Raw genomic sequence first — 24,013 nt, 5'->3', positions numbered from 1 at the left:
TATCAATAAAACCCCTCAATATGAGGAAGGCCAAACCTATTGGTGCTTACCACGATTACAGGATGCTGCATCAGCTTGCAGATGAAGTTTTGAAATGGATAAACTTTTGCCTCTGAAATAGAAATGTATGAAACAGGCATAAAATGCAGGAAATTAGGAAATATAGTTAAATATTTGGTCTGAATTATGACATAAAAGGATCCTGCAACATGAGTCAGAATATACTTAAAAATCTAAAAAGACTGATCCATAAATATGAAATGGACGGTCCTGGTCCAAGTCAAAGTCCAGATCTTGATGTCATTCAGCTGCTGTGGAGGGACTGAAAACAGGCTGGACATGCAGGACAATTGTCAAGCTTCTGACAGCTGAAAGTGAAGAGTGGGACAGAAACTGATAAATGACTAAAACAAGCATCACATAAATTATTTCAACCAGTAGGGATGATACTATTTATTGGGAGTGAGCATCTCAATTCTATATGATAATATTTTTTTTGTAGGTATCTTGTTTAAAAAAAAAAAAAAAAAAAAAAAAAACATGCTTTTGGTGATTTGCTACAATGAAATCACTTTAATTTCCAAAGAAATAACAAAGGGAATGTAACAGTAGGTTAACATTTTGAGAATAAATATTTCAAGCATTGTCCTAATTTTTCCCACATGATTGTAGTTTACTTAACTTCACCTTCTTAATCCTAACCTCATGAGTTACTGATGCCAACTATTAACATCTGTTTTCAGGCCAGATTTCATCAAATGCACATTTTTCCCATGATAAAGCTGCTGGTGGTGAATAACGTAACACGCATGTTTTGATTGTACTTGCAATAAATTTTGTCCATAATCTTGCTTCTTGCAAAAAAAAAAAAAAGCAATCCATAAAACAAACAGATGTTAAACATAATTAAATGCCTAGTATGCAACATCTGGAGAATTGCAAGACTAATCTAAAATTGAGATTAGTGAATTTCACCCTGATAATCATGATAATCAGTTAAGTCATAATGTGCTGAAACCTAACACTCCCTTTCACCCCGTCAGTGTTTTTATTCTCTGGCTTTTCTGCTTTCATTTTACAGAGTTAGTGGCTTTGACTTTCTTTTCCATAAACGTAAGACAATACTGGAACTTAGACTTCGTTTATTACTACATTGAAATATTTCTTGGTTTGTTTTAACAGTTCTCAGCCTGCTCTCATTATTGTGTTGCCCTTCAGCTGAGAATGTGATTTTAAAGTGAAATCCTGGTGAATGAGACACATTCCCGGCCTGACATCCAGGATACTTATACTACTTCTAATAGTTTAACTAATCTCATTAGCTTAGGGATTTGGAAACAGTCTATTCCCACAAGAAGTAAAAGAAATCTAACAGAAGCAAACTGATGTGACTCTTTATTGTGGTCCTGTAAACTGTGTTTTTGACACAAAACAACTGCATTACAGAGCACTGAAAAGAAAATGAAGAACACTCAGTGAGCAGATCAAACTGTTGATGGTGGCAGCATTCAGGAGAATGTGCAGTGTTTACTGATCACAAACACTGTGGGCACCGTAGAAAATACAAAAGCCCAGATAAAAAGAGCTGTAAAAATTTCTTTACACCTAGTCGACACCATTTAAGGCAAGAGAAAGATGCTACAATTAAAATTTAGACACACATATAAGAGCTGGTATACCATATGTGCAGTTTGAGTCAGAAGTTTACATGCTGGGGTTTTGCAATGATCCCAAAAAGTCACCAAAACTGTTTTTGGAAAAGACAAAGCAGGGGAAGGGGGGCGGGGGGGGGGGGGAATAAAGATTCTGCAGGGAGAAAAACCTGAACCATAAAAATTTGTGGACTATGCCCAAAGGCTGGGTTCACACCAGAAAATAAATCAATGATGAGCATCTGTAAACTTCTGACCAGAACTGTACAGTGACGAAGATTTCAAATAGTTGACATCTATATATTGAATGCTGTGTTTGTTAGTTAGCTATATGGGGAATCAATTTAATAGACAGACTGACAGATTTTATATCCTCAAAGGTTTTGGATTGTTCATTAAAGCGCCTTTTTACACTTGGAGATATACATTACATGTATATAGGTGAAGAAAATCTTGATTTTTCTGTAGACAAAACAGGTTTTGGGGTCACTAAAAGCATTTTTAAACAAGGCACAAGGGTAGCAGGTATAAACAAGTTACTACACATGTAGCTGTTGTCTAGTTGAATCTAAGTGATGTTATACTACGCAATCTCTCTTACACTTACAGTACAGTGATACAGATTGTAGAAAAGCCTAACAGCATATAGATGTGATATGTAAATTAATGCGTGTACACTTAGCTGTACTTATTCAAACATCATTTTGGGTTAAAGTAGCGAAACTGCACTTATTTATTCATGTAAAAAAAGCAATCTGCACATGTACTCCCTCTCTTCATAAACTGGGAGCTTTGCCAGCACCAATTACTGGAACGGTTACAGAAAAAAAAGGCCTGTAACAACATAAGGAGAGCTGAATGAGGTGCTTGTTTCAGGAAGAACAGTTGCTGGTGACCTGTTCCAGAATGCATTCAGAAAACAGGCCAATGTCTACTCAAAGGAAGTAACCTGGTAGGTCCATCATGCAGATGTGTAGTAACAACAGAATCCTTCTTCAGACTCTAATCTGGTATCCATTAATATCGCTTGGTTTTTGCTCCAAAACCTTCTTCTCTCCAGAGGGGCTGGAACAAAAACAGAATTGCGATGATTAATTCTTATGCTATTTCTATAGCCTGATTCTATGAGCAACCCTATTATTAATACAGTGGAAAGTCTGCAAACCCGTCTTAAAATGCCAGGTTTTTATAATGTAAAAATGAGACTTATTTCAAAAGTTAACTCTGTTTAAAAAAAAAAAAAACATCTTATGTCTTTTCAGGGAACAATTTAAAAAAAAAGTTGAAGAAAGATTGATTTCTTTTTCCTACTAAGTTGTACAGGTTTTAAAGTCACATTAAAACAAGAGAATGGATATAAAATAATATTTTTTTTCCCTTTTTTTCAAAAATCAATAAAACTTGCGATTTCACCAGGTCGATGCATGTCTTCTCTGTCTACTGTACATTAAGTGGCTATATTGTTTTTATGAGAATGGATCATTAAGCGCATGTGATCAATCCTACCGTCTCTCAACTCGGCTGATCCTCCGGATGGGGCTTCCTGGTCCTTTGAGAGGAGAACCCATGCTGTTTCTCCTGTCCTTAGTAGGAGATGGAGGCGCTGGCTTTCCAATCTGCAAAAAAAATAAAAATTATGTCACTTATTAAAAATTATATTTGAACATCAACAGTTCCTCTATTCTTCCCTTCTCAAATATCCCTAGCTTTAATCTGTTTGTGCTTTTAAAGTGATTGTGGACTCCGTAGGAAGGCCTCTTACTGATGGATGGAGCCGTTAGTTTTATTACTCACAACGTGCTGTGTCATGGCTACACTCATAATCTTGGCATGAGAGGTGATGACAGAGAAACATCTCAGATAAATTGCCTCTCAACCAGCAAATCAGCTCAGAGTCACAATGGAGCAAAAGATCAAAGGAAATGCTGGCGCATCTTAATTATCATGATGAGTACGTTAATCACCTTCAGCAAATGAGTCCAAAAGGAGATTCAATTTTTAATACAAATCCAAAACTAATTTTTGGAATAATTATAACATTATATAAGACGAATATAAACTTTTTTTTTTTTTTTTTTTTTTTCATGAAGACATGTCATGGTGATGTTACGGCCAACACAATCACAGAGAAGACTGCTGACTTTACTCCAGTTGGATCTGAATTTTTTTACTAAACAAGAAAATGTAACTTCTCACACACGGAATTGCAGATAGACACTAGGTGGTGCTACAGCTCCTGCCCTTTTTCCTCTGGGACAAAAAGTGCCCTTTTGAAATGTTTTGTTTTTTTTTGTTTTTTTTCACAGTGTAGTGTGTGGCCTGTAATAAATCCCACACTACTAAGTCGGCAATTCCATGTGCCACACAAACCTTTTTTATACTTGATATATCTCTTCTCTCAAATAACTTTTTAGATTTGTAAAAAAGCAGGATATGCTTCACTATATCCTGAAGCATATAGTGTTATGCTTCAGGATATAGCATAACACTATAAAAAGTAATCACCATCAGTAATATATCAAAATACACAAGCAAGAAATTTGAGGTCCAACTGTACCTTCAGCCTCATGTCTCGAGTGTGTCTCTCCAGCTCCTTCCGCAATTCCTCCTTGCTCAGCTTGTCCACGTCCAGTATGGAGTGTTTCCACTCTATCTGCTCCACACTATGAGGGTCATGGGACACATACTGACCTATTTTAATCTTGCGCAGGGTGTGCCAGTAACCCCTGTAGGCTCCTTCAAATTCCTGAACCAAGTCCATGAGTGTTCGAAACTCCAGAGGCTTGAACATGAGGTCGTCCCTTCGGCTCATGCCCAGGGCGCCGAACCGCCCCCCGCTGTGAACCCCGAGCACAATGTGGTAGAAGTGGTTCCCTGAGAAGTGAGATTTAAAGCTGAGCGGGAATCGCTCCACACCGGGCATGTTGTTGGTGAGATGGCTACATCATTACATGTCAAGGAACTCGACGTCTGGAATTCCTTAAATATGGAGGCAGTGGCGGTTCTAGACCAGATTTACCAGGAGGGTGAGTGTTTTTTAAGGGGGCACGGAAAAAAAAGAATGCATCTTCTGCCACCAGATGAAACTCTGATCCTATCTCAAGATGGCAAAAGCTAAAAGCGCAACGCCTTAATTTTTATGTCATTGTTAAAGTAAAACTTAAAAAGTAGGAAATCAAATTGATCCAAGGGACCAGTTTTTTTTTTTTTTTTTTTTTTTTTTTTGGTTTTTGTGCCAGCGCATCATAAGAAATGATTTAATAATATGTTTTTTTTGTCATTTTCCAAAGCTATTCCTGGGTCAAAATCACAACAGCAAATACATTTAACACAATCTGAATAATGCAACACGCTCTACAACTTTAAAGATACATGGCCAGGATCACCGCCTCTAAACATTTAATCGGCAGAGCCTCTCTTGTCATCTCTTTAGCGATGTCCATCAACCTGTGGAAAAAAAAAAAAAGAAACAAAGAGAGTTGTTTATGTATTTATGTTTGCACAAAACATAAACACCAAATCTACATGTAATAAGTGCGAAGATTGTTTTTGTCTTCACCAGGCCAACATTGTTTCCATGAGTCAAGGAAATGGGATCTAAATCTAATAAAGCGAGGTCAGGAAGCGTGTTTCAGGCATCTGCTGACTGACATTAGCAGCTACTTGCAAAGCCCGGGGGTAAACAAGAGATGCAGCTAATCCGAATGCACCCTGGCAGATGCAGCACCATCCCAGTTACCCTCCGAGGACGGAGATCTGTTTGTGTCTTGATTCCAGAGGAAGAGTAACTCACGCAGTGAGAGGACGGCTTTTCTTAATCTCAAAAAACTGTGTTCCTGTGTGATTGTACCTGTAAGATACAGTTAAGGTTGAACTGTTGCACGGGCACGAAGAGCAGCGTGAACAGAGACGAGGGCGCAGCTCTTTAGTGCTTTGTTATATTCATAGACTGCTGATTAATAATGAATGACTCTCTGCACTAAGTGGAAATCATGGTTTTGGTACAGAGTGTAGAGTTTACACTGGATAGACTATATTGCACAAAATCCCTCATTTAATTTTACAAAACAAACCCCCAGCTAACTCATTTAGCATTAAATGAAAGCAATCAAGTACTGTAAATGCATGGGAGGATACTGTAGTTCCCTGATGTACTTCTGTATGGCTTCCAGGCGCTGTGGGATGGTAGTCGTAGGTTGGTATGAAGGCACACTTGGTACTGGAATCTGTATTGGGGTGGGAGGGTCAAACATCTGCATGACAACAACAATCACAATATTCACAGCAACTAAACTCAGTTTAACTGGGTGGAATCATACATATGAAATGGAATTCAAAGAGCTTTAGAAGAAACTTGAACAAAAAAAAATGTCAGCATTGCATAAGAAGAAAGAAACAGAAAGAAATTAAATATAAAAGAAATAAATAGCAGAGACATAATAAAAAAATGACTTCTTAAATAATATTTGACTGTAATGGGAAAGATGTTGCCTCTTTATAACACTAGACAGACAACACTGATCACAAGAGGATTCTAAATGGTTCACACCTGGCAAGCAGCTTTGAAATGCATTTAGGCCCAACACCATTCAGTGCCTTATAGACAGATAACAAGATTTGAAAAACTGTTTAGAACTAGGGGGGGCATGCATGCATTGATTTAAATAATTTTATTCCATTTTTCTTGTATTGGTCAAGACCCTGCCAGCAGTGACACACAGAGATGTCTTAAAGGCAGGGTGACAATAATTTCACCCAATGAAATTAAAAGCTGATTGTATTATCTCCATGTCTGGATAGAAAACTCTTTATTCTGGAAATGTTTTGAAGATGATAGGAGGCTGGTGTAATAACAGACTTCACATGGATGTTAAAATTTAGGTCACCAATGTCTTATGCATCCATTGAGGATTTTAGCCTCATTATGTCAAAAGGTTAGTTTTTATTTCTAACCTTATCTTTTCTGGATCGAGTTTGAACAAATGTTGCTGTATTCACCTGCTGACAGTATGAGCACAATGACTTAGTGATGGCAATAAACTGTGGTCATGCAGCGGCGCTGATGCCAACCTGTGTGCTGTCAGCATCATTATGTTGTAAAAAGATGCTACAACACTTCAAAATCTGAGTTGGGGGAAGCAAGTAAATGTTGAAGTAAAAGTGGCATGAGAACTGAGCCCGGAGGAACACCACATCTGGTCTTCACTTTCTCATATTAATAATTGCCAATTGACACATCGTAGTCTAAGTCTGCAAAGTAATCATGGAGCAAATTTAACAGAGAACCAAACAATGGTTTGGTTCTCTGTTGTTCATTGCAACAGTCAGCATGTTGTGGTGTCAAATGTAAAACTGACACTCAGCAACACCAAGATAGGTGCTTTTTGATGAATCACCAGCCATTAAAGTTTTATCAATACTGTATTCTGGTTGCAACTTATAGAAACTATTTAGCAAAATGGAAAAGTTTAGATATGGGCATGTCACACTCCTTTCAAGAATGCAATTTTGTTTAGACTTTGCACTCATCTCAATTTCATACAAAACAGTACCTTGACTTCTCTCTCACTCCCATTTTAGTGAACTGTGAAATAGTATGACAATGTCTGTACTTTATTTACTTGAACAATTACAATTGATGAAATGTCTTGTAAGTTTTTTTTTTTTAGTTTTTTTTTTACCTTAGGTAGGTCAGTGGCACCCCTTATCTCCTTGGCCAGAATTTCACCACCTGGGTGGATTCTGGCCACATGGCGCCACATCCTCTCCCAAGTCTCCTCATCCATCGGGAGGCCTCCTCTGTTGACGTAGAAAGGCACCCCTCCATCCCTTAACTCTTCCTCCCCTTCGTCCTCCTCATCCCTCTCCTCTGCGGAGCCCACGGTGGCCCTCAGCATCCCTCCTTCAGCAGTCAGCCACACAGTCCAGATGCAGAAAAGTCCTGCCTTCGGTTCTGTCACTGGTTAATCAGCTTGCAGGTCTAAAGCAGGTTCCAGCAGCAGATGGTCATCTCATGACCTCCAGGAGATTATGGCATCAGTGTCTCACAAAAACAGTCAGTGAAGATGTTATTAAAGGGGATGGCAAATCTCTCTTTGGTTCATCAGGCTGAAGCAGACATTTAAAAATTGAAAAACAAATATATATATATATATATTTTATTTTGCAGCAAATGTTTTACACCTATCAAGCAGTCTGGAGGCCTTCCAGTAAACAGCTATCCATGCTTGTTAATAAGACAGTAAAGGCGACATAATCATGAGAATAAACCCCATAATGAATCTGTTCTTCTTTCTACAAGTATTCATATTCTCCCCAATGCAACACCGCTAACGAGTCTGTCAGGTGGTTGACTTTGCAGGCAACAAAGTATTAGAAAATCCTAATTCCCTGTACCGCTGGAGGTCATTCACGCCTCAGATTTGCTAAAAGTCGATGTTCCTTCGAGGTCCCATTTCTGCGACTTTCTTCATCCTTTCAGTCTAGGCTCAAATTATAAAATCCTTTCCACCCAATCCAGCCGGCTCATTGTTCCTGCAGATGCTCTTCTAGAGTGGTTTCTGAATCCAACGAGCCGCTCAGACACTCCCCGAACTCCAACTACTGCGCATGCGCCAGTCTCAGAACATGATCTCAGCGGTGACAAGTGCTGCATTCAGGTGCTCTTCGTAAGAAATCCGCGAATTATATTTACAGGTGCATCTGAATTGAATAAAGCCTCCAAAAGTTGATATATTTCAAACCTTAACTCAAGACGTGAAACATATACATATATTCTACTGATTCATTACAATCCAAGCCGTTATTTCAGCTAAGTTTGATGATAATGGATTACAAAATCATAAAATTCAGTTTGTTATTGGTATTAGAATGTTACATGAGACCAATGAAAGGTATTCACACAGAGATGGCTATGGCCATGTTTTGCCATAAAAATCATGAGGAAGTCTGCTGTCCAAAGCATCATTGCTGTCTAATCTGGCTTGCTTACACTGTTGTATGCAAGTGGAAGAAAAAAGTATGGTAGAAACAGTTGTACAAAGAAATGAACTTTTTCATTACATTCTAATTTACTGAAATGAACTTGTATGTAGATCGGGTTGTGTGAGAATTTGTTTTTATTATTTGACACTTTTTTGATATTTATTCTAAAAAAAAAAACAACAAAAAAAACAGTTCAGTTAGTTAGTTATTTATTCAGAAATTAAATGGCAACAAAATGTTTGAAGGTCACAAGAAATAATACAATTTGAAAAGCTGAAATATTACCAAACCCACTCTAGCAGTAAGTCAAATCTGAACACCTCTGCACTTTTACTACAACAGTTGGTAGGAATCCTTAATTTATTTACATGACTAATTTCAGGGCAGAAATATCAAAACCTTGGGGCTCCATAGTCGTCAGGCATCCGTTCAATATTATACCTGCAAACAGAATAAAAAAGTATTAATAAAAACATCTTTGTTTACAACTAAAACATGCAAAGTGTCCTGATTCTGAGACAATTTGATATTTGTTACCTGTGATTTGAGATGTACATGATGGGCACTCCAGGTATTTTCCTGACTCTTCTCTTCAGATCTCTGTCCACAGTGGCCAGGATGTAACACTTGTGCTGCATAGAAAGTTGTATGTAATCAATCTCTATATTCATAATCACCCACCACAATATGATGCATTTAATTGATTTAACATGGTATCACCTAAAATAATATTATTCCAAATAGATTGTCTTTGTAAATTTTAACAGAATATGACATTTAGCAGAAGCAACTGATGGGACAATTAGCACTTTTGCTACTTAATTATAAAGCGGTTGTTTGCCAATAATTTGACCATCTTGTTTTTTCTCCATTCTCCAACTGTGTCAATTGCCTCATTTGTTTGATTATTTCTCTTCTGTGGCCCTTCAGGAGATTAAGGTCGAATCACATTTCACACTTTTCTACACCAACTTTCAGAATAATACCTACAAGCCAAAACTCCTCACATCTGTTCAACCTGTAATTTTACCCTTAAATTTTTTTTCATAAACCTGTCATTTGAAATTTTCCAATTTATGTTTTACAATATTGCGATTGTTCTTAATTTTTTTTATTTTTCCTCTAATCAGAGCATAACCACAATTGGTTCCTGTGCCAAAAAAAAGGATATGCACAGCCCACAAATCAAAATGTTTTTATGTCATGCTTCCTAATAAAAGACTATATGGGCTGATCTTGAAGTTTATTTTACTGATCAATGTTTTATTCTTCATAAGTGTTTAAATTTAGTTCACTTGAATTCACTTTAGCAGCTAAAAAGGCTAAAGTTAGACATTTCACATATTTTATGCCACTATATTCCTCTGGATGTTTACTGCTATGCATTTATTTTACCTGGGTCACCCTTTGCACCAAACAGTCATCAGCATATGTGCCCTTATGTGCGCATGGCAGACGCTCAAAACGTGGATCCTTGGCTATCCTGTCAAACAGAAAACATTGTTCAGATGGAAAAGAAGAACTACATACATGTTGTATGTCTGCAGAATTAAATGATTGCTGGAGATGATACCTGAGAGCCACTCTGTATTTCATCCCCAGCTTCTCGATCTCAGCCATCACACAGTCTGTGATATAGGGTATACCTGAAGCAAATCACATAGCAGAGGGAAAATTGTTTAATTTTATCTGTCATAACCATTAAATAACATTCTCTAACAGAGCATGCATTAAGTCTACATTTAGAGTTCCAATACTTCTTACATTTGGCATACAGGCAGTCCATCATAGACTGAACAATGTCCAGCTTGGCTTTAATGGAAAAGTTGATGAAATTGGTATCAACAAGGATATGGTATGGTGGGCCAAGTTGGGTGTTGTACTGGAAGAACATGCATGATGGATACTTGGTGCTGCAATGAGAATGAAAAAGAAAAGATCAGAAAGAGCACAGACCACGGGTTAAGATACAGTTTAGTGAGTTGAGTGGCTAACGTACACTTCCCGCTCCTTAACTTCTGAAGGATCTTTCTTCTTCTTGTCTTTCTGTTTAGCACGGTCCTTTTCTTTTCTATAAAGCAATGGCAAAGTTCAAATGAGCTAGTTTTTTTATGCTGAATCCAGTGGTCAAAGAACTGAAACAGGAAATTTATCAGGAAGATATGCAACCAAATTAAACTGCATATTTTAGGACTTACATCCTATGATCTCTGAGATTAATCATTCTTTTCATTGCAGCAAATTTTTTTGTCTTCTGCTTCCCCTGGAAGAAACACACACATAGATATCAGATGAAATAAAATAATCGGTATCAAATGTTTAGAGCATCAATTCCCAAATCACTAAGAGCAAAACACTCTAGTGACAGTTGTGTATTGAAGCATAATCAGTAAATCAATTAAATTAACAGCAAAGTATTGTTTTGCCAACTATTTAACATTGTTTTTCTTTTTATCAGTTGTAACATTTACAGTACATATATTTTATTTTATTTTTTTATTTACTCTGATTTTTGAAAAAGGATTTCAAGGCTCCACACTTTATGGCTCAATCTTAAATTTAGAAATAATAATAATAAGAAACATTGCCAGAGTTTTTGTATTGTTCTTTTAAAACTAACTCCACTTTATGCTTTATGAATCCCCCCTACACACTAGAATGGGCATTTCTTCTCAAGGCTGCAACCACCCCATTACTTTTTCCTTCCACTCAACTTTCTAATAATATGCTTGAACACTGCACTGGGTTAGCATCCAGCTCCTCTACTAAAGATTATTGTGGCTTACTTTTCCTGCATAGGTCATGACATAAGAATTCATCATTAACTTTTTTCTTTTTTTACTTGCTTGTGCTATATTCAGTTTTTCTGAGAAACTTTCAGGTTTGCCATAGCTACAAAGTTATTCATCAAATTAACAGAAAGCGCCTGAAATATTTCACTCCCTGTGCAATAAACAATCGTATGCGACTTCAAATTACATTTTCAATGATACCCTGACTTATGAATTTAGATTAATCTTATGTTTATAAGGTAGGATTGCAATGCTGGCTTTTTTAAATGCTAGGCTAACTGTGCTAAAGCTAGTACTGTATCTGAAAAGCATGTCTCCATAAAACAGTGTAACAACAAACGCTGTAAAAGTGTAACAACCGAATTAAAAGTATTTCAACTTGAATGTTAACAGGTTAAGATGAAGTAGGAAGAAGTCGACATTATTTACCATATTTCTGCGTTTCAGGCTTTTAGTCTCTGGAATCAGCTACCTTTCCTCTCCTCGTGTGTCGATAGTAAGACGTCATAAGTAAGCGACGACTCTGTCCGAACATTCCGGTTGCTATGCTAACGACTGACAGACGAAGGTAAATGCAGTGTTTCTTAAACATGTATTACTTGCAGATTTTATTGGCAAATGTAATACCTTGTTTCATCTCTGAAGTTGTATGTAGTTTTCTGTAAATATATTTGATTGTGCGACTTGATAACTACCTATTATTGGCTCAGAGGTTTCTAAAAGGACGCCTGGCTAACCTGCTAGCTGTTAGCGCTGTGTTTTCTTTCTGAATGCTGCCGTCGTAGCAGTCAGCCTCTGAGCGAGAATTGATGATGTTGCAGTTTACTTCATTGTTTCTCGCCCTTATTGATTTCCATTTGTCAGCCTACACGTTAAAATAGATTTTTTTTTCTTAGCTGTCTGCCAGGATTCCTTTAATATATTAAGCTAGCTCAGATATCTCTTCAGTTTCAGTGTTGTTTTCGGATAGGATTGTAAACACAATCAGATTGAGCTCGTTTTCCTGTGGTTTTTCCTCACTATTCAATATATTTACAAGGCAGTTCATTTACCTAGTGTTTCCATTCATTGACAAACTTCATTTTATACTGATTAACAAGCTCAAAGCAAAGCAGTACTTGTTCAGTCTTGTGTACATTTCATAATTTTGTCTTCACTTTTCTCATTCCGTGGCAGGAGTTTGGGCTTGCCCAGCGGTGTGTGGCAGTTGTGAAAGCACGGAGGAATCTAAGTGAAAGGCTGAAAGATGGTCTGATGGACCGCCGCTTCTTCCTGACCCTCCTTTTCTGCTCTCTGTCGTGGATCTTGTTCTGGGAAGTACGGTGGAAGAAAAGAAAAGAAGGCCAGATTGAGGAATGGCTCCAAGTACATAGCCTTTCTCAATACAGTCACTTATTCGAAGGTAAGTTTTTTTTTAGACTAGTAGTATATACTAGTATGAGTTGCAATATACAGTGTTTGTTTTCAGAAATTTCTGGGAAAATTTTTCTGACTTGATTTTACATGTCCATAGTTCTCAAAATGTGATAAGTCAATTGCATATCAGTATTTGGGTGCTCAAAATAGATTTTGGTATTTTCAAGGTGAATGCTGCATTAACACATTACCTGTGCTTTATAGCTGAAAGTATTAATGTTAATTAGTTACTAAGAGTTATCAGTCAAAAGAAATAATGTTGCCAATGTCCTGTTTGTAGGTTAACAATAATTACAACTTCATTGTTTTAACAGTAACAAATGTGGTAATTTATGTAATTTATGTCCCTGGATTTACATGGAGACCAGTAAAAATCACAAACGATATTGGCATCAACTATTCAAAAAATGTTTATTTCATGCTTGTTTTTATTTTATTCCATCAAAAACTGACATTCCTTACTGTAAACTGCATTTTCACCAACATAGAATATTCTGAAAATTATTACAGTGATAATGTTTAGTATTAGTACAATCAGCCGAAAATCTAATTACAATTGACAACATATTTAGTGACACTGCTTTTGGGAAAAAAAAACAGATTTGACATCAAATGCATCATCTCATTGGAGGAAATGTGAGCAGAATGTAAGCGTGGATATTTAAACACCAAAGGGCACCAAGTATGACATGTGGCAGAACTTTAAACTTTGCATCTCTGCAAGGATGGCTTTTTTAACATATTTTTTCAACCCTTCATGCAGAGAGAAATTACAGTAACAGCTGCAAGTAGCTGCCTAAAAGGCTTAGTAAGTTAACATTAAAGTGGTTGCTTGTGCTCTTCAGAATGGTCTGTTTAGCTGGTCCAAAAACTCATCATAGTTATTGAACTACCAGCATTGTATCAGAGAGTCTGATTACACTCAACAAAGCAGCAAAAATAATAACACAAGCATTTATTACTCTGTTTATGGTGTTAATATAGTAGATCCTTAGAATTAAAACCTCATACATCCGAAAGGACGATTAAAACTGCTTAAAGTATCCTGTTTCTCGTACAAGCAGAGCAGTCTGAATGCTTGGTGCATTGTGTGTGATTTTTTTTAAATTGGGATTCCCAAGTCTGTGTAATTTTCAAGGAAACCCCCTCTGTTTGTTTTTGGGTAATGCCTAGTTTAAAGAACAGACATCAGCAGAGACTTGAATATTCTTGTACTTTTGGACATTTCTATGTGGTTTCTATGTGTCGCACAGATGTGCAGACACTGGAAGAACTGAGTCTGAGCGTGCTGAGTCGTCTGGAGGAGGTGGTGAAAGAGCAGCAGCACTGGAGGGAAATTGCAGAAGCTCACATCAAGCTGCTTCGTGACTTTGCCTTCCAGGAGTGGCTTAGCTCGCAGAACCTAGAGCACTACCACCACATGTAAGCATAAAAAGCTGTGTGACATGAATTCATGAACGCCCTACTTAGGGATTAGTACTTTAAATGTCATCAACTTTTTTATTTTAGGCGCTGCATATCTTTATGACTTACCTTGTTTTGGTTGTTAGGTTAAGGTTTTCTAAATGCTAGAAGGGATTATGTTTAGATATTCACGTAAATGCTTTACAACTTTTTATCAATTTATTTTTGGCCATTGTAAAGTTGTTGTTTTTTTTATGTGTGTGCGTGTGTTATAATGTTTTTTATTGTGAAGCACTTTGAAAAACCTTGTTGCTGAAATGTGTTATGAATAAATTTAACTTAACCATTTAATAGTTAAGAAGGCTCTAACATCTCGTCTTGATTTACTCAGTTAAATTTAAGTCTTTATTACTCACATATTTCAATAAAATATTCTGTTCTCACAGTCAAATTAGTTTGATAGAATATGATTGCAAAGCAAAATGTTAAGTTCTGAAAAACCTAACCTGAGTGATATTGTGACCTTAAGTCCCTACTCAGATTGGTGTTGAGACTGTGGATAATAATGTAGCTAAATAAGCTTCAAAATACTATGGCAAGTAATGCTGCACTGTTCAACACAATTAAAAAAGGGAACAATGGTATAATTCTAAAATTGCATATCATGGGGAAGGAAGTACAAACACTACCTTTTTTGGTTTTTATTTCATATGTCATCTTGACCATACACTTAGAACTCATAAGTACACACACAGTAGCTGCTTACGCAGAAGGTTAGACCGACAATTAAAACTTGCAACAGGAAATTACTGTTTAGCCATAAATAGTTAATCAGTTTGCAGAGTATTTTTTTTTCTCTCCTTGTCTAAAAAATATATTTAGAATGCATGCACTGGACAAGCTGCTTCTATGATTCGCACCTTGTTTATCTGAAAACACTAGGATTGCCATCATGCACAATTTCACAGAAACTGGTTTTGTCCAAAGGACTGCCTCCTATGTGCAATAACAGCAGCTGTGTGGCTTAATAGACGGTAGCGTACAGGAACAGCAGCAGCCACGGTGGAGTGGTTTTACAGTAGAATGCTATCTTTAGTTATTTATCTACCCAAAATACTTTCATTTTTGTTTTTTCTTCTCACACCAGACTGAAAACCTTGGGTTGTATAAATCTGGATGACCTGTCTCGATTCGACAGTCAGCTGCAGCTCTCTTTAGCTGCCTGGGGTTACTATTACGACGACTACATAAAGCTGTCCACAGGCATCAAGATTCTGCAGACCTCTAGAGGGAGTCGAGACCAGGACTACGAGATCCGGCTGGTGCGCAGCCTTGCTGAGAGGCGCCTGAATGAGAAGTGGTCAACTGGTGAGACGGATTATTTTTCTGTTTCGTTGAACTGTGGTCGCTTCCCTTCAGCTTTTACAGACAGGGTGTAAATAAGGGACAGGTTGCGTTTGAGTATGTCTGTCTATAGAAAGTTCACTTGTTGAGTGTGACTCAGTAAGGCAGAACAAAAGTTTTCCATGATGATACTCGTGCATGTGTAGCCTCCGTCAACTTAAGCGTTGCTTTACTTGTCTGCAGAGCACAGAATTTTGTGTTTTCTTTTTCTCTCAGTAAGCCGTACCTTTTACGTTCACAGTGATAACAATAAGTTGTTCTAAATAATAATGTATTACAGCTAAAGGTTGTCTTGTTCTTGATGATTAACTATTACTCTTGTTCCTCAACATTCCTTTCTGTAGGTGTGGTTTTCACCATGCCGTAGCTTAAGACAAGTCATGTGGAAGATCATGATAAAATGCAAAAGTACAATCATTAAAATTTTATTTGATGCTTTAGAAAAACAAGTTCTGTATAAATGTAATCATTATTGTATTTTATTTTTTTGGTGTTCCTCAGCGGGAGCTCTCCTTTTTGGCTGTACTGTGGCACTGTGCTTTTTGATAAGGGACCTCATGTTTTACGTGATTGGTGAGTTCAGGATAGGAAAAAAAAAACAAAAAAAAAACTAACAGGCTAGTAAATGTGTTTGTGTAGCTTAAATATAATATAATTCTGCCCAGTAATTCCTCCTTTCTTTTGGCAGGTGGAATTACTGTTTCCATCATAGCGTTTTTCTTCACCATCAAGTTCCTCTGTGAGCTCGCAGCTAGGATCGTTAGCTTCCTACAGAATGAGGATCCTGGAAGAAGAGGCGACCGAAGCATCTACGACTATGTCCGCGGCAACTACCTGGACCCTCGTTCCTGTAAGGTGTCGTGGGACTGGAAGGAACCACAGGAAGTCGGGCAGACGATGACCTTTAGAGTTCAGGTAAAAACAGATTTTATAAAAGGGATTAAGACTAAAAATATACACACTGCTTTCAGCATTTTGTCCTGTCACAACATGTTTGTTGTTGTTATAATATTTTATATGGTCTCTCTCTTTATTTTTGAAGTTTTTACTCATTGTTATTTGTAGTCAGGCTTAAGCTTTGGCAGGTGGCATGGGAGGCATCAGTGAACATCAGTCTTTAAATCTCTTTGTTGTAGTGCTGACTTTGTGGTTCAGGTAATTTCTAGGTGATTCTCCACCCCAGTGACAAGCCTATCACAGCTTCTAGCAGCTTTTCTTACTGGATTGACCTGAGTTTAGCTCCACCTATCAATGCACCAGCTGCCACCACAATGTGTTACTGAGGTGTTAACTTCTCAGGGCAGTTTGCTCCACTTGTTTTTATTTCCTGCTAATAGAGTAAATGGGGCTGAATACCAATGTATGTGAAACCTTTCAGATTTTTATTTGTTACAAATTTTTTTAAGTTGTGCATCCTTTTTCCTGTCTCTTCCTAATTATGCAAAGCCTTGCGTTGATCTGATGCATAAAGTCCACCAAAATGAATTGAATTTGTTGCTGAACCACTGCAAACTGTGAAAACGTTAATGGGATATCAATAAACATGAAAGACTCTGTATCTACTATACAAGCCATAATATCTGTCTCTGAAAAACAGTGTTGATAAATATAAAGTTGTTATTCTCACATTGTGCTTATGCTGTTTCAGCTTTTTTACAAGAATGGTCAACCTTTCCCTGCGCATCGGCCTGTGGGTCTGAGGGTGAACATCACCCACATTGAACTGGCTCTGGACATCCCGGTCACCCAGGAGGTTCTGCAGGAGCCGGAGTCCAACGTTGTGAAAGTGGCCTTCACGGTGCGCAAAGCTGGACGCTACGAGGTTGCTGTAAAACTGGGTGGCCTCAATGTGGCCTACAGTCCTTATTACAAGATCTTCCAACCAGGTGTGAACATAGTTTTATTTTCTTGGGCTTGATTTATGTTTTTTTTGTTGTTGTTGTTTTTTTGTTTTTTTTTTAAGATATCTCATACATTCTTTTATCTTGTAATTTCTTCTCACAGGTACAGTTGTTCCATCTAAAACCAAGATAGCCTACCATTTCTCCACCCTGGTGCTAACAAATGGCCAGCAGCACACTTTGCAAATTGAACCCAGGGACGAGTACGGAAACCCCACCAGTAACTCCACATCGCTTACAGATGAAGAAAACTACAGTGTCCATATTCACTCTGTAAGAGAAAACATCTTGTTCTGACAAAAAGTCAAGTAAAAGTAAAAGTCTGGATTTATTTTGAAGCCCTGTTAATTTTTTTTTTATTTTTGCCTACTGTCTTCACAGTGAGTTAAACTTTGTCGGTGTTCATGCTGCTGTTTTGTTTCCTGTTTTTTTTTTTTTTTTTCCAGCTTGGTACTGTGGACGATGACAGCTCAGATGATTTCTACAGCAAGTCAGTTTCACTCAACAAGCAGCAGTGCCAGGTTTTGCTGAGACTCACCCTGAGGAAGACGGGTTGTTTCAGGGCCCGGATCTCTTATAAGGATCAGCCGCTCAGCAACGGGGAGTTTGACATAATTGTTCTCAGTGGTGAGCTTCCTCTTTTTGCCCAGTAGGTCGTTTTTATATTAGCCTGTGTCTTCAGAGCCTAACACTCACATCTTTTCAGAGAATGAGAAGTCCTGCGTGGAGAAAAACGTGTCCACTCCAGGCATTAGTATCTACTTCGAGGCGTATCTTTACGGCAGTGGCAACTACAGCAGTTCATCGTGGCAGTTACCGGCCTCCTCCCTGCTGGCTCCTCAGAGGAGGCCCTCTATGGGTGAGGAGGATGAGGAGCACGACTCTCCTGTGGAGGGACAACCAGAGAAGGTGAAGAAACCAAAAAAAGTCTACTGCTACATATCGCCAAAGGTGAGTAGTGGATCTTAAAGATTATGTTTGCTTTTTCCTTGTTTTGTATTGGATGTGTTTAAGTTCACCTCAGTGATTTTTTGGACGTTTGTCAAACAGCAACTATCTGTAAAGGAGTTCTACCTGAAAATTATTCCATGGCGCCTTTTCACCTTCCGAGTATGTCCAGGAACCAAGGTAAGTAAAACGAGACTCCAATTAAGGGTCATTTTTACTTTATGTTAAAGCTAACAATAGCCCTTTTCTTTTCAGTTTACCTATTATGGTTCAGACCCAGTTCATAAGTATTTAACTCTTGTGGTGGACGACGGCATACAACCTCCTGTGGAGCTCAGCTGTAAAGACAGAAACATCATGGCTGCCACCTTCATTCGCTTCCTGCACAAAAACATTGGTTTGTCTCAGCCTTGCAAGGATTTTATTGCTCTTGGAAAAATAAAAAATAAAAGACCGATAAAGATCCTGTGGCAACAATGTCATGTTTTTGTCTCCAGGCGGCTCTGAGACCTTTCAAGATAAGGTAAACTTCTTTCAACGTGAACTCAGGCACATTCACTCCAAGAAACCTCGCACCAAAACCTGCCTAAAAATCACTCGACATGCTATTCTTGAGTCAGTGAGTGCGTTTTCCTTTTCTTTGATAATAAAAGCAGTCTTCAAAAATAAAAATAAAAAATACAGGAGTAATGTAGTCCCAGCAATGTTGTGACAGCTGAGGTAATTTTGATTCTTGTTGTGGTTTTGTGCAGTCGTTAAAGGTTACGAGGAACTTCTCTGTGTCAGACTGGAGTAAAAACTTTGAAGTTGTGTTTCAGGATGAGGAAGGTAAAAAAAAAAGAAAAGAAACATTTTTACATACAGTATCTTATGAACGTATTCATACCCCCTTGAATCAAATTAAAAACACACTTTATTATATTGAGATTTTATGTTTTATGTAACAGACCAACACAGTCAAAGTCTGGAAGTGGGAGGAAAGTGATGCATGATCAAGTAGACATCTGAAAAGTGGGGTGTTAGCAGAGGGTTTAATTCGTGCTGCATTCTACTTTTCATTCTACTGCTCCTTCACACACTGCTTTGTGTTGGTCTATGACATAAAATCCCAGCAGAATAGACCATTAACAATTTGTAGTGTGATTAAAAAAACATTTAACAGGTATGAATGCTTTTGCATGACCCTGTAACTATCTAATTTATCTAAGTTAAAGTGACGCATGGAGTTGATGACCATATGGTTTGTTTCTTCAGCTCTCGACTGGGGTGGGCCTCGCAGGGAGTGGTTTGAGTTGATTTGCAAGGCCCTCTTTGACACGTCCAACCAGCTGTTTACCCGTTTCAGTGAAAATAACCAGGGCCTCGTGAGTTATTCCTTCTAAATATTTCCATGTTAAACCGTTATTTTCCAAGTTGGGCAATATATTGCTATAGAAACTACAAAGAGACCATCCTTCATTCTCCAGGTGCACCCAAACGCTGACAGGCCGGCCCACTTACGCCTGAAGATGTACGAGTTTGCTGGTCGAGTCGTCGGAAAATGTTTGTATGAATCCGCTCTGGGCGGAGCCTACAAGCAGCTGGTCCGAGCTCGCTTTACGCGTTCCTTCCTGGCCCAGATCATTGGCCTTAGGATGAACTACAAGGTGGGAAGATCGTTGTTTTCATTGTTTACACTGGTCTGTCATTCGGGGTGTCTCATCATTTAAACATACTTCACAAAGCCAGGAGACGTAATCTGGTTCTCGGGATAATTCATAGAAATCCAGTCAGCATGTTGTGGTGTTTATCTAACCTGCTACGGGTTTCTAAAACTCTCCCTAGCCTTTAAAAGGTTTGTTTGTTTTAAAAATGCTAGTTTTCTGTGTTCTTGATCTGTTTTTCCGCTTAGTACTTTGAGACAGACGACCAGGAGTTCTACAAAACTAAGGTCTGCTTTATCCTAAACAATGACGTGAGTGAAATGGACCTGGTGTTTGCTGAGGAGAAGTACAAGTCAGGCCAGCTGGAAAAGGTGAGGCAACTCTTTGGAAAGGAAGCCCCCTTCTAATCTTTAAAGCAATTTCATCTAGATAGAGGCAATAAACTAAATAAAATTAACCAGATTGCTTGTTTGGCAATAATGTTCTTTTGCTTATGAAGTGGAAAGTGGTGGTTTCATACAGTGGAATTTCTTACATGCTTTTTCTTTAGCTCTACGGTTTAAAAGCAGCTGCCAAATAAAATGAGCTTTAAAGTCCTGTGGCTGAATTATAAACATCAAACTTAACTGGATTAGTTTCTGAAAACATCAGTTTTTCACCAACTCATAAATCAGAAGACGAGCATGCTGCCATATTGGAAAAATGTGTTGCGCAGGTCTAAACAGAAGGAATCGAGTTGCTTCATGTGAAACATTAAGTTTCACATCGTTTGTGTGTGAAGATGAAAGCTGTAGAATACACTGTTCTGCTCATTCAGGGCAGGGCACACTACTTTAAATGGGACTTTGCTGCCTTGTTTTATTTATTTTACATATTTAAATATCAACTGATCATTTTATAAATTAATGCTCTTAGTGTCCTCAAAAGGTCACATAATTGACAACTAAATTAATTGGAAAGTAGGTCAGTCAGCTTAAAAGTTTAAGCAGTCAGCATGCAGAGGTGAGTGAAACTACTTAAGTATGTCATGTCATTGCATTGCATGACAAAGTAATGTTATTAGATGGTGCAGGGAGTCATATATGCTAATAAGGCATAACATATATATTAAACAGCTTGTGAACATTTTGTCATTAAAGTTGATGTGTTAGAAGCAAAAAAAACAAATAAAATGCTGAGCAGTGCACCTTCGGGTGTTTACTATAATCCATGCCTATCAAAGGTCCTTTTTGTTATTTCACCAGGACATCATTCATGTGTGAACAGTAACGTGATCAGGCTGCTACATCCAACACAAGCTGATGTTCTTTATTGGATTCTGATTGCAGGTGGTGGAGCTGATTTCAGGAGGAGCCCAGATCGCCGTCACCAATGACAACAAGATTCATTACCTCAACCTGCTCGCTCAGTACAGGCTAGCCAGCCAGGTGCGGGACGAGGTGGAACATTTCCTGAAAGGTTGGGTGATGTCTGCAGCCACACTCTCGCTGTTTGCGCAAACCGCTTTCATTCGATCTTTCCAGTTGCGCTTACATCTAGAGTATAACTTCCTAATTCATTGCAGGTTTAAACGAACTAGTTCCAGAGAATCTGTTGGCCATATTTGACGAGAATGAGTTGGAGGTAGGTGTGTTCTGTTTTGGGACACGATTCAAGATTCACCCTGACTTGTCCTTCAAGTAATCTTTGAAATGATCATCAGATAATCATGTCTGTTTACCTGTGCTCTCATCAGTTGTTGATGTGTGGAACGGGTAATATAAACGTGCAGGACTTCAAAGCCCATGCTGTGATTGTCGGAGGATCATGGCACTTCAGAGAGAAAGTATGTTAACGAAGTTATCTCTCTGAATTACGTTCCGCCAGCAGAGTGCTGTCTGAGAAAGTCATTTATTTCTTCCTGTTTCCTCTATTTTTCCCCAACAGGTCATGAAGTGGTTCTGGGCAGTGGTGTCCAGTTTCACCCAGGAAGAGCTGGCTCGTCTGCTGCAGTTCACCACCGGCTCCTCCCAGCTTCCCCCTGGAGGATTCAACACGCTCTGCCCCTCATTCCAGATCATTGCAGCCCCTACACACAGCACATTGCCCACTGCACACACCTGGTAAGGAAAGACGCACAGGGCAGCAGTTTCATGAATGTCAGCAGTACAGTGGATATACAGTATTTGCAGTGATCCATCTGTTAAAAGCTAAGCTTTCAGATAATGGATCCAGGAGAATGACCTTGTTGCTGCAAAGTTACTGATTTAATTGTCAGTTTCTTTTCAAATTTGCATGTTTGTGCCCAGTTCCTCTTGAATAGTACAGAAAGAATCTTCTTTTTTTTCTGGATTCTAAAGACTTTTTCATTGGCTGCACAATATGCTAAAGATGTGTCATTATCTCATTACGGAATGCAGTGTACCTATTGCAGAAAACACCTGCAATAAATGCTATTTACGTCCCATGCACTTGGATTCTCTAATACCTCTGAAGACACTTGTTTAATGCAGCAGAAAGTTTTAGAAAGTGACAAAGTGGAAAAGTTAATAAGAAACTATACCTTTGTTTATTATTAAGGTCGTGGCTACTCTTGCATCATAATTAACTCCAAAAAATGAATGTTTCTGAGGAGCTCTCCATTCACTAAAAATAAAAAGCACTCGTGGGGAGGTTTCTAGTTTTATTTTTTAAAAGGTTTTAATGTCTGAAAATAATAGGAATATTCTCCTAACTGACTTCATACAAATTCATAAGCTAAATGTTATTTTGTGGTTAAAAAAAAAAAAAAAACAGACCAACATTAGCAGCTATCTTTTCTCCTGTAATCACAGCGGGAGGCTGACCTGACTAAATGAAAAATAATAGCTAATCTACCACCAGTAATCATTAGCATCATGTTGGATTAGTGAGAACATTTATCATTTTGGACATAATTAACCTGTCAAACATGTAAAGGAGCAGTATTATATGTTTTCCAGCCACATAGTGCCATTTTATAGCACAATCAAGTATCTGTCGCATTCAATTGTTATATAAATCCTGTATGCTAGAAATTGGCCCTCTGGTTCTTTGCAAACTCCTGCTGCAATCAGGAAGTCAAGGCATCGCTACTCTTTTAACATTTTAACAACAAGCATTGCACTTTAGCAACTAATCTTGTTAAAGTGTTTGGGTTGTAATTTTACAAAACGCGTAAAAGTCCAAGCATCATGAATAACCTCGCGAGACCTCTGATTTGATCTGCTTTTAAACACTGCTCTGTGTGTGACTGCTGTAAACTTCACCTAAATCTGCCGTTGTGTCCAGTTTTAACCAGCTGTGCCTCCCGACCTACGACTCCTACGAGGAGCTGCACAAGATGCTGAAGCTGGCCATCAGCGAGGGCAGCGAGGGCTTCGGCATGCTCTGACTCCTCCGTCACTGTGGCTCCTCTCATTCACATGAAGACCAGCACTGCTCCACTGCCCCGGTTTCCTGCATTCATCACCATCCAACAGCCCCAACATCTCGGCGGTCCCAGTGCGTCTCCATCAGGAGGAGAGAGATATTCAGGAAGTCCTGTTAAACTGAGACAAAAAAAAAGACTGTGGCTTCAGTCATATGAACCTTGTTACTACTGTATGTACATACAATTGAATTTAGAAATAGAAACTTTGGGGGGGGGCGGGGCAAGGGGGAACTGTGATATTGGGAATAGTTTTATTTCTGCTTCCCAGAGTTTGCTTAGCTTTATGCGCTTTGAAAGACATGTTACAGGAACAAAGGCCTTGAGTTTTATTGTATAATAACTGCTTCTTTTGCATTTTGCAAACAGAGGAACACTTTAAGTGCAACAGCAGCCTCTACATGCTGTGGGTCATTCATCTGCAGCACTTTGGCCTTAAACG

The 24,013-nt window shown here is 38.3% G+C and overlaps 3 protein-coding genes across 3 annotated transcripts; 1 reads left to right on the top strand and 2 right to left on the bottom strand.

Annotated features, from left to right (window-relative positions):
* Positions 1-1,378: 1,378 nt before the first annotated feature.
* vash1 (vasohibin 1) lies at positions 1,379-8,266 on the bottom strand. Its single transcript, XM_015049029.1, has 7 exons — positions 7,334-8,266; positions 5,790-5,878; positions 5,446-5,502; positions 5,025-5,099; positions 4,210-4,591; positions 3,159-3,268; positions 1,379-2,717 (listed from the first exon to the last, which is right to left on the bottom strand). The coding sequence occupies exons 1-7, from the start codon at positions 7,547-7,549 to the stop codon at positions 2,648-2,650; spliced, it is 999 nt and encodes a 332-aa protein (XP_014904515.1). The 5' UTR covers positions 7,550-8,266; the 3' UTR covers positions 1,379-2,647.
* Positions 8,267-8,828: 562 nt separating this feature from the next.
* On the bottom strand, positions 8,829-11,947 carry fcf1 (FCF1 rRNA-processing protein). Its single transcript, XM_015048998.1, has 8 exons — positions 11,858-11,947; positions 10,835-10,899; positions 10,636-10,707; positions 10,401-10,549; positions 10,210-10,282; positions 10,032-10,119; positions 9,174-9,268; positions 8,829-9,077 (listed from the first exon to the last, which is right to left on the bottom strand). Exons 1-8 carry the CDS (start codon positions 11,858-11,860, stop codon positions 9,029-9,031), a joined length of 594 nt encoding a protein of 197 aa, XP_014904484.1. The 5' UTR covers positions 11,861-11,947; the 3' UTR covers positions 8,829-9,028.
* On the top strand, positions 11,912-23,789 carry arel1 (apoptosis resistant E3 ubiquitin protein ligase 1). The gene is made up of 22 exons (XM_015048986.1): positions 11,912-11,996; positions 12,605-12,830; positions 14,098-14,266; positions 15,396-15,616; positions 16,154-16,225; positions 16,341-16,567; positions 17,301-17,538; positions 17,657-17,826; positions 18,000-18,180; positions 18,260-18,504; positions 18,604-18,681; positions 18,757-18,898; positions 18,999-19,120; positions 19,254-19,329; positions 19,756-19,865; positions 19,968-20,147; positions 20,393-20,515; positions 21,473-21,602; positions 21,709-21,767; positions 21,880-21,969; positions 22,071-22,246; positions 23,433-23,789. The coding sequence occupies exons 2-22, from the start codon at positions 12,683-12,685 to the stop codon at positions 23,533-23,535; spliced, it is 3,060 nt and encodes a 1,019-aa protein (XP_014904472.1). The 5' UTR covers positions 11,912-11,996; positions 12,605-12,682; the 3' UTR covers positions 23,536-23,789.
* The last annotated feature ends 224 nt before the right edge of the window (positions 23,790-24,013 follow it).

Source organism: Poecilia latipinna, unplaced genomic scaffold, assembly GCF_001443285.1.
Source record: "Poecilia latipinna isolate Pla-1442-1.1 unplaced genomic scaffold, P_latipinna-1.0 Scaffold43, whole genome shotgun sequence".
Classification (NCBI taxonomy): domain Eukaryota; kingdom Metazoa; phylum Chordata; class Actinopteri; order Cyprinodontiformes; family Poeciliidae; genus Poecilia; species Poecilia latipinna.
This window is presented reverse-complemented; position numbering and strand designations above follow the sequence as displayed.

Excerpts from the sequence above, each read along its gene's own strand:
- fcf1 (XM_015048998.1), bottom strand. Across the intron at positions 10,550-10,635 it reads GAAGTTAAGGAGCGGGAAGT|CACCAAGTATCCATCATGCA; the intron begins GTACGTTAGCCA and ends TTCTCATTGCAG. Across the intron at positions 9,078-9,173 it reads ATGTACATCTCAAATCACAG|GTATAATATTGAACGGATGC; the intron begins GTAACAAATATC and ends TTCTGTTTGCAG.
- arel1 (XM_015048986.1), top strand. The coding sequence starts at position 12,683 with ATGGACCGCCGCTTCTTCCTGACCCTCCTTTTCTGCTCTCTGTCGTGG. Across the intron at positions 19,121-19,253 it reads GACATGCTATTCTTGAGTCA|TCGTTAAAGGTTACGAGGAA; the intron begins GTGAGTGCGTTT and ends GGTTTTGTGCAG. Across the intron at positions 20,148-20,392 it reads GCCTTAGGATGAACTACAAG|TACTTTGAGACAGACGACCA; the intron begins GTGGGAAGATCG and ends TTTTCCGCTTAG.
- vash1 (XM_015049029.1), bottom strand. The coding sequence starts at position 7,549 with ATGCTGAGGGCCACCGTGGGCTCCGCAGAGGAGAGGGATGAGGAGGAC. Across the intron at positions 4,592-5,024 it reads GAGGCGGTGATCCTGGCCAT|CCATCTCACCAACAACATGC; the intron begins GTATCTTTAAAG and ends GTAATGATGTAG. Across the intron at positions 3,269-4,209 it reads CTCGAGACATGAGGCTGAAG|ATTGGAAAGCCAGCGCCTCC; the intron begins GTACAGTTGGAC and ends TTTTTTTTGCAG.